This window comes from Cebus imitator, unplaced genomic scaffold (assembly GCF_001604975.1).
Source record: "Cebus imitator isolate Cc_AM_T3 unplaced genomic scaffold, Cebus_imitator-1.0 Scaffold4, whole genome shotgun sequence".
Classification (NCBI taxonomy): domain Eukaryota; kingdom Metazoa; phylum Chordata; class Mammalia; order Primates; family Cebidae; genus Cebus; species Cebus imitator.
In genome coordinates this window covers 10833805-10843801 of record NW_016107319.1, presented here as the reverse complement: position 1 = coordinate 10843801, position 9997 = coordinate 10833805, and the positions used below count along the sequence as shown (strand labels likewise).

The following is a 9997-nucleotide window of genomic DNA, read 5'->3' as shown; positions in this document are numbered from 1 at the left end:
TGTTGACCAGGATGGTCTCGATCTCTTCACCTCGTGATCCACCCGCCTCGGCCTCCCAAAGTGCTGGGATTACAGGCGTGAGCCACCGCGCCCGGCTGGGTGTTATTTATTTCTATGTGTTAATATAAGTTCAAATATGTGACAGGTGACAATATGAACCTCACTTGTGGGTGTTTCAATGGGTATAGAGTTGTCCTTTGAACAACACTGAGGTTGGGGTGCTGAAACCCCATATAGTCAAAAATCCATGTATACCTTTTGACTATGCAAAAAGTTTACTAATAGCTTCCTGTTCATCAGAAGCCTTACTGATAATATCAACAGTGAATATACATTTTGTATGTGTATTATATATTATTACAATAAAGTTAGAGAAAAGCAAATGTTAAGAAAATCATAAGAGAAAATATATTTATCACTCATTAAGAGGAAGTGGATCATCATGAAGGTCTTCATCCTTGTCATCTTAATGTTGAGTAGGCTGAAGGAGGAAAAAGAGGGGTGGTTGGTCTGGCTAGCTCAGGGGTGGCAGAGATGGAAGAAAATCAGCGTGTAAATAAACCCACACAGTTCAAATTCATATTGTTTAAGGGTTAACTATATTACCAATAATTCGGTAATTAAACCTTTTCATGAAGACTGAACCTTTTAATATGACACCAATCAATAATACATTTATATCTCACTTTATTCCAAAACAGATTAAAGTATCTATGATAGATATCTGTTTTGTCTGCCTGGCATCTGATTTGATTCTGAGACTATCAAACCTCTTATTATGGGGAACTGATCTTTCCTCAACTTCAATCAATCATAGAACCCATATCCTTGGCCATGGAGATGGACCTACGACCTGTCAGGCAGACCAGCAAGAGTGCTCCCCTCAGACTTTTAGAATTAGGTCTATGGAGTTAGACCTAAGGAAATCCTTCCTGTGGACCTAAGTGCTGCTGTTGCCATATCTCCAGCTATGTGGAGGAAGCCAGAAGAATGAAGTGAATAATACATAGAGGATAAAAGGCAGGGAGAATCCCCAGCATCATTTGTGTCTGTACTCCCACTCTTCTCCTTGTATGATTAGACGAGGCAGTATATTACTCTCTTACCCAAGCTAGTAGATTTCCATCATTTCTAGTTGGGCTAATACAGAAGCTGATATTAAGGGTTTCTATTTGGTTTGAATGCCTAAAATATTATCCTTAAGCATATGCAAAAAATTCTACTGGAATAAAATACCTTGAGGTGTATTCTCCACAAAAGCAAAATCAAGGATATTAGGTTGTAGAAGAAAGACCTTAAAGTTAAAACACTGAGCAGGATCTTACCATCTGAGTTATGTACAAATTCCTTAACTACTCTATACCACAGATGTTACATATAATTGAAGATAACATCTGCCACTGAACTGTCTTATAGAAAGAATGAGGTTCAGAGTGCTTTGAGCAACTTGGAAAATGGTAATGGGTTGAATTAATATATGTAATGCATCACATTTAGAAATGGTGAACTTTGATTAATTTCCTAGTATGCCTGATGCTCAATTTCTTTCTGTAAAATGGAGGTGATACCTTTTTTGAGGGGTTGACAGAATTAGCAAGCATATCCACATGTGAAGCTGGGAGGTCATGATTCAGCCAAAGGTGATACTACCAGAAAAGGAAGGATAGCCAACAACCCAGGCATCCTTTGCAGGAGTTGATTTACATTTTGAAAAGTGCGTTTGTGTGGGGAAAACTTTCTGCAGAGGCTGTGTACTTAGGTGCTCAGGGGAAGAGACAGACAGGGAGACCTGAGGACAATGAGAGACAGTAGTAGTTGGATCCTATCTCAGCACAAAGCATTGGCCCTTGCGGGAAGAGAGGCAAGGATGCTGTGCTTTGAAAACACAGCACTATTTTGGCAACTTAAGTGTTTCACAGTTTGTGAACATCTAAGCAAGGCAGCATTCTCCTACAGGAACAGCACCAGTAGAAATAGTGGAGGCCCAACAGAAGCCTGGCATGAGTAGGCTGCACCCAAGAGTGTGAACTTGTTTGTGAATCAGTGAGGAAACCTCTGAGACTTCCAAAAATAGCTGGAATGAGGACTTTTCAGAAGACTGGGATCCTGTATTCAATGGAATTCTGAGTCAGCAAAATCTGGGTGTAAATGCTAATGTGACTTCATAAGAGAACATTGATCCTTGAAATAGTTGGGTTCCATATATAACAAGATTTGGCATTTAAGTATGAGCCCTATAAATGGCTATGCTGTCATGCTAAGATATTTCTCTGTAAAATTCTATTAACAGCATGCAGCAACATGGATGAACCTGGAGGACATTCTGTTTAGGGAAATAAGCCAGACACAGAAACACAATTAATGCATGACCCCACTCATGTGAAATCTAAAAAAAAGTTTATCTCATAGAGAAGAGAACAGTGGTTATCAGACGCTGGAAAGGGGAGAGCAGAAGGAAGGAAGGGAAGAGGCTCAATGGGTACAAAGTTACAATTAGACAGAAGGAATAAGTTCTGGTGTTCTATGGCACAGTAGGGTGACTATGGTTCACAACAGTAAGGTACTGTATATTACAAAATAGCTAGAAAAAAAGATTTTTAAATGTTGTCACCACAAAGAAATGAAAAATGTGTGAGATGACAGATATGCTAAGTATTCCAATTTGATCATTACACAACATATACATGTATTGAAGCATCAAATTGTGCCCACATAAACATGGACAGCTTTGATGTGTCAAAAATTATTGTAAAAATAGAAAAAAAAAAAAAGAATTCTAACCACATCTCGAGATTGGCCAGGTGGATGTTATGAGCTTTGAGAATGAGGTCACATGATTTCCTCTGTGTTAGTTAAAAGCATATAGATTAAGCCTCTGACCTTACTAACAGTAGAATAGTTTACTGACTTACATATGCCCTCACCTTATTTTATCAAGAAGCTGAGAGGGCTAGGCAGAATAAACTGCTCCAGCGCTACTTTTACACACAAATTTTCAGGGGAAGTATTAATGAACTTTGACTCATATCATCTACATTTTCTAGTACAGAGTGAAATTTTCTCTAAAACAAAAGCATTCAATATAACTGTTTTTCTGCCACTAATATTTTTGTTATCAAACATACCACAAATGACAAAGCAAATCTATAGAAGCTTATGGAATAAGAACTATCATTAAGTATTCATCTCAAGCAGGATAAAAACATTCATAAATTTAGTAAATTTTAATTAAAATACTATAGAAAGAAAAACATGTTAAAGAGTTTTTCTGATTGTTCCTTTTGAAGTTTTGACATGTTCATCATTTTTGTAGTCTTACCTGAATAACACTAATGTTTAGAACATCTACTGTTGGTGCCAGCCTCCACTCTGACACTCTACCTGAATTACAATGGCACCCTAACATATGCCCACTTGGATAAGAATTCAACTTTAGGAGGAGTTTCATAAAGTCTGATGTAGGAAGCATTTGCATTAACAAAGCTGCATTTGCATTTCTCAGGCTTCAGGAGCAGCAAAGCTTCACCACCTGCACAAACGTATAGGTCACAGGAGTTACTTCTGTCTTCACAGTTTACTAGTAGTTTACTAGTTTTTAGCAGCAGCATTATGACTTCGATGATGGCAGTCTATCTGGTGAGGACAATGGATGATTTGCACTGATTTTTCCTTTTTTCTTTTTTTTTTTGCATTACAGGTTTAGCTACATAAATTATCATACATATGTTGTTCGTTAGCTGCTGTCTTCAGCATACACTGGGCAATAGCTATAAAGGCTTAGGGAAAGCAAGTAAATAGCCATATGATCAAGTGATTATGAAGAGTAAATGCCTTGTTAGGTTGCACTGGGATAGCTAATGTCAACTATTAAAATAACTCTCATCATTTTAATGAGATTTGATATTTTTTAGCAAAATGTCTGTCAGTTTTGGAGCTCAGTACATTTTTTTTCCTACCTATAGAAGTTAATGGTAATTATGTTCTTGACAAGGCAAAGTCAACTTTAATGTAATAATGACAGTAAGCAGCATTTCAGTAGTTCCTATATACCATGATGATAGCTCAATAATTCTCCTACGTTATCTCATTTAGTCTTCACTAACCTTAGAAAGTTATTTGCCAGTTTCATTTTACCAGGGAGGAAATGGAAGCTTAGAGAGATTAGCTCATATAGCTAATATGTGATTGATTTTGGTTTAAAGTTTAAACCCACATAGTCCAACTACAGAGCCCAAGCTCTTAATCACTGTGCTATGCTTCCTCCATAGGATAAAAGTTGTTCACCGTAAAGAAAAAAGTAGATTTAAAAAATGCTAAAATGAAGTGACATGGCCAAGGAAGAAGAGAAGCGAAAGCCTTTGATAGTCTTCAACTGAATAATCCTTGAATCATTCTGACCTCACTTCGTCTTTGGAGGTTTACTCCAATCGGCGACAAATAAAATGGGTCCAAGAATTGGGGATTAATCACCCATTTTATTTGTAGCTGATTTTCCCAGTTCCTTTTTGCTCTCTTACCTATCACATCAGTGGGGGAAGGGTGCCTGCAAATCCAGACAAGCAGACTTCAGAACTGTGTTCACATCATCACATTATTCCAGTTGTTTCGTTACGCATGTACATGGTGATTTCAGAAATTCTTAGAATAATCTGGTACACTAAATGTCATTTATGATTTTCAGCTTATAGCAACCCACTGTGTGTTGTTTTGGCTTCAAGAAGGTCTCCAAAAATATGGCCACTCTTGTTTACATCTCTGAAAATTCAGATTATATGGAATCAAAGTAAGCATTTTAAAGTGCAAGATATTTTCTGCTCTTCTCAGCTTTCTCTGCTGTTGACTAATAAGAAGAAACTACCCTACACGCCATCATGTTAGGGTATAAGAGATAGAAACAGAAATCAGTAACATACAACAGGTACCTTATAAATACTGCCTGTCTAAACTTTGCCATTCATACCTAACTTCCTTCAAGTTTTCAAGCACAGTTCACAATCAAAGAAGACCGCCGTACAATAATTACTGAAAATGTAAGCATACAAGCGATTTTTCTATTAAAATAATTTATGAAATGATATGTAAAATTATTATATGGAATGAATTTTATTAATCTCTGCTTTTAAAAGCTTTTAACAAGAAGTCTGCTGCTAGTCCTGGGGACAGGGCCCCAGTGAGAACCTTGTGTTCCAGAAGTGGAATCTGTTCCCGGACTGTGGGATGGGTCCTGAAATGCTCTAACACGCTTTCCTGAATGAGATTCCACATCCAAACTTTCTGCTGCTTCCGTCGTTTGGCAGTTAGTTCCCCACTGGCAAGCATTACGCCCTGGAAATCTTTCATTTTATCCCACATTTCAGAGATTCCCTCTCCACTTCTGGCAGAAATACGAATTACCTATGGAAAAGAGAAGAACCAGACCATTTTACTTAAAATAATAGAAAACATTTTCATGGGGACTCTGATATCTGCCAGTTAATTCTTACAGTCTACAGAAATAGGCAACTGACATGAATGAGATTTTACTGCTGTGTCAAAGTAAATATACCAATATATATTCTGAGGTAATATACCTAGGATTAGTAAGCGAACAGAAGAAATAAAACACTGATTCAAGGTCAAATTTTTAGCCCAGAGACTTATTTATTTATTTTTTCTTTTGAGATGGAGTTTCGCTCTTGTTGCCCAGGCTGGAGTGCAATGGCGCGACCTTGGCTCACTGCAACCTCTACCTCCATGGTTCAAGCGATTCTCTTGCCTCAGCCTCCCGAGTAGCTGGGATTACATGCATGTGCCATCACACCCAGCTAATTTTGTATTTTTAGTAGAGACGAGGTTTCTCCACGTTGGTCAGGCTGGTCTCAAACTCCCAACTTCAGGTGATCTGCCTGCCTCAGCCTCCCAAAACGCTGGGATTACAGGTGTGAGCCACCTTGCCCTGCTGAGATTTGTTTTAATTTAAGATTCCTCAGATGGTCAGGGGCATCATAGAGGACTTGTGATAAGGGCAATGCCAGGTAGGTTCCCCTGAGGCCTGAGTATCAGAAAATGAAGCTAGATTGAGAAATAGCCTAATTCTCTTTGTCAAATTTGCCTGATTTAGCAAGTGGAAGAGCTGGGCATCTGACACCTACATGTACATCTAAGGTGGCTCCAGACTCAACACAGACAACATGATTGGGAAAAACTGGGATATGGCAGTCAGATAAGTCATCATTGTCTTATTATAATGATTATAGCTTATTCCTTAATAACATAGTGTCTGTCTACAAATAAAGTGGCCCACATCAATATTACTGCATCACTTATTACAGGATTAAAAATTTTTTCCTTACTGAAAATGGCACCCAACAAACATAATGGGAATGGAGGCCTTTTCTCTCTTACTCAAATTCCAATATAGGTAATCAAATCATTAGCTGCCCCATAACTTAAGGATGGTTCCTTTCAGAATGGATTTGCTATCACTTTCAAATGGCTCAAATCAAGTTTTAAACAATCAAATCTATCACCTCTTAAGTAGCTTTTGACATTTAGTGGTTAATGGATTATATTTCAAATCATCACTACACACTCCGGCTTTGTCATGATTTTTAAAACTATAATCTTCACGGGGAAGCAAGATTGATTATATGTCTACTTTGGGACTTACATCCTGTCTTCTAATGTACACAATCCACTCAGAGTGAAAGACACAGAATGCAGTGCAAGCTCACCTTTGGTTTCCAGACTTCTGAACGTTTGCGGAGTAATTTCAGTGCACTCACATACTCCGCCTGTATTCTTCGAGCTGGCACAATCAAGTCTCCATCAGATTTAGTTATAGCTACCAGATCTGCCATCTCGATTATACCTCTTTTGATACCCTAGAGAGATCAAAAACATTTAATGATGCCCAAAATAAAAATGGGAAAATTAGTCAATGCTAAGAGTTTGAAAGTCATATATGTCATTAACTTTTTATCCCTATCCTCCTAAATCCTGGATGTCAAGACACAATTACTTGACAGAAATTACTCAAAAGCATTGGCCATTGGGATTACAGAAGCTGTCTGTAATATCTCTTCCAAATTTAGAGACTAACATGTTGAAATACATTCAAAATTAGGGTAAATACATCAAGCCACAACATGATTGAGGCAGGAAAGTTCACATTGTCTCATGATGGAATCTGCTTCTCATGAGCTAACATTGCAGGATACAAAACCATCCATCATTAAGGTTCTTAAAAAGTAAACACACCTATCATTAACATCTGCATTTCCAGAAAAAAGTCTTTGAAATTTTCCTTAAAATTAGGATTTTATTTTCAATTTGCATTTGAGGAAAAATAATCTGATGTCTAAAAATATGTCAATATCTTTTTTATTATTTCTTTTTATACTTTGTATTTTTCTTCCTTCAGCTTTACGTGGACAAACCTCAATCTCTTAATTCAAATAATGTTACATAAAAATATTAGAAATAAAGGATGAAATCCAAAAGCCAAATCTTATTTGGTAAACACAGATTTTTCTATATAAGATTAAAATTTCTTTTCAAATATTTTTTAATAAAACTTTCGATTATGAAATTCTAATAGATAATGTTCCTAAATCAGCAGCCATAGTCTGCTATCACTATGCTTTAGAATTACAAAATTCAAATGGAAATATTGTATAATAAATAATTTGTCTGGGCTAGGTGTGGTGGCTCACACCAGTAATCCCAGCACTTTAGGAGGCTGAGGCAGAAGGAATGCCTGAGGTCAAGAGTTCAAGACCAACTTGGGCAACAAAGCAAGACCTCACTGTAGAAAAAAAAATTTAAAAATTAGCTGAGAGTAGTTGCACATGGCTGTAGTCCCATCTACTTGGGAGGCTGAGGCAGGAGGATAGCTTGAGCCCAGGAGTTCAAGGTTACAGTGAGCTATGATCATGCCGCTGCACTCCAGCCTGGGCAACAGAGTGAGGCCCTGTCTCTAAAAAAAAAAAGAAAAAAACTGTCTGGTCTTTGGGTTTCTGGGAGGTAATCTTTTTTTTTTTTTTTCCCACTACACCTTCATTTGTCTAAGAGAAAGCAGGGAGGTAATCTTTTAAGTTCTAAACTCCTAGAATTCCTGAGTAACAGGAGTATCTGTTATTCATGGGAGGTGTCTGGGGGCATATCTGAGTTTATACAATGAGATCACTCAGGATGACAGACTGACCGTGGCAGAAAGAACTATCATGTAATTAGAGGGTTGAGGTTTTATGCCATGTGATATCAACCCAACTTCCAGGGAGGGGATGGGGGTAGAGATCAAGTTCAGTTATTCAATCAGTCATGCCTATATAATGAAACCGCAAGAAAACCTTGGGACACCAAAGCTCAGGAAGCCTTCTGGTTGATGATACACATCAATATGCCAGGAGAGAAATATGTCCTGAGGACACAGAAGCTTTGCATTTGGGCCCTCCCAGACTTCTTATGGGGCTCTTCATTTGGATGGTCCTGATTTGTATCCTTTATAAGCATGCTACAATTGTAATATCTTGCTTTCCTGAGTTCTCTGGTCATTTAGCTCAGGGGTCTCCAACCCCCAGGCCATGGAGGAACTGAGCCTCATAGCAGGCAGGCAGCAGGTGGGTAAGCATTACTACCTGAGCTCTGCCCCGTGAGATCAGCGGTGACATTAGATTCTCCTAAGAGTGCAAACCCTATTGTGTATTACACATGCTAGGGATCCAGGATGTGTACTCCTTATGAGAATCTAATTGATGCCTGATGATCTGAGGTGCAATAGTTTCATCCTGAAACCATCCCCTATTACCCCCAGTCCATGGAAAAACTGTCTTCCATGAAACCAGTCCCTGGTGCCAAAAAGGTTAGGGACCGCTGCTCTAATGAATTACTAAACCTAAGGGGAAATGCAAACCCTAAAATTTATAGCCAGTTGGTTAGAGGTATGGGTGGCCTGGGAACCCTGGATCCTGCAGCTAGTGTCTGAAGTGAAAGGAGGCTTGTGGAGGACTATGCCCTCACCCTATGAAGTCTGCACTAACTTTGGGCAGTAGTGCCAGAACTGCAGTACAGGAGGAAAGAATCTCGTTGTTAAAACATATAAACTAGGATAGTGGGATCCCAGTTATAGCTTATGAAGAACTTTTGAATCAAGTGTACTAACAACATCTACGCAACAATGGTCTCTTCTGGCTCGAACTATCCCTGCATTTCAATCATGTTGCAGCCGGAAAAAATTATGTTGCATAATTTTACATTCTCAAGGTTATATATTCTATTCCTGTCAGTTGGGAAAAAATACAGAGAATCTGCCTTTGATTCAGGTATTTTAGCCAACATGAATGATGCTCCTTTTTCTAAACCATTATCAACTTAGTTTACAAAAACACAACATTGGAAATTTTTATTTTCAGAGACATACACTTTGTATTTTGGGGGGAAAAATCAAAGCAATTACCTGCAACTCATCTCCTCCTGCTGGTGGCAGTAGTAAAACAAACATGTCAACCATGTCAGCGACAGCAAACTCTGACTGACCCACACCTGAAATTTAAAATCACAACTATATCCTAAAATATTCATCTTTATTAGATTTTCTCAACTACACTGACCATCATTTTCATTCTACTTCATTCACTCATACTAATAGTCACACAATCAACCTGGTCACCATTTTAAACATTCCACTTCTGAAAAATGTATTAAATGTCTCTATCTTACCCTCTAAGCAAACCAGTTATCCTTCCCAGCTCTCCCCCTCTGTTCTTGGATTGAATGGAGAACCTAGAAGCTTCCATCCTCTCCTCATTCTCACAGCTCTTTCTTGGCTTCCCTTTCATCAGCGAGCAGCTTGAACACTGTGACTCTAATCTTGAATCATGCTTGCAAACACTTTCATTTTTTTTGCCTTCTTGTCCTCACACTTGCCTGCAAACGCCCAATTATGTATGGATCAATCCAACTATGTGTGCTCTTTCCTCCATAAGCACGTGAGAGAAATTCTTCAACTCTGTGGACA

The 9997-nt window shown here is 38.3% G+C and overlaps 1 protein-coding gene across 3 annotated transcripts in view; it reads right to left on the bottom strand.

Annotated features, from left to right (window-relative positions):
- Positions 1-2358: 2358 nt before the first annotated feature.
- Positions 2359-9997, bottom strand: part of MMAA (metabolism of cobalamin associated A) — a 37957-nt gene continuing 30318 nt past the window's right edge. For all 3 annotated transcript variants that reach the window (XM_017534690.2, XM_037740570.1, XM_037740564.1), the window contains 3 exons: positions 9437-9522; positions 6714-6863; positions 2359-5394 (listed from right to left, as the gene is read on the bottom strand). In XM_017534690.2, coding sequence (XP_017390179.1) covers positions 5107-5394; positions 6714-6863; positions 9437-9522 — 524 coding nt within the window. In that variant the 3' untranslated portion in view covers positions 2359-5106. The remainder of the gene's footprint in view (positions 5395-6713; positions 6864-9436; positions 9523-9997) is intronic.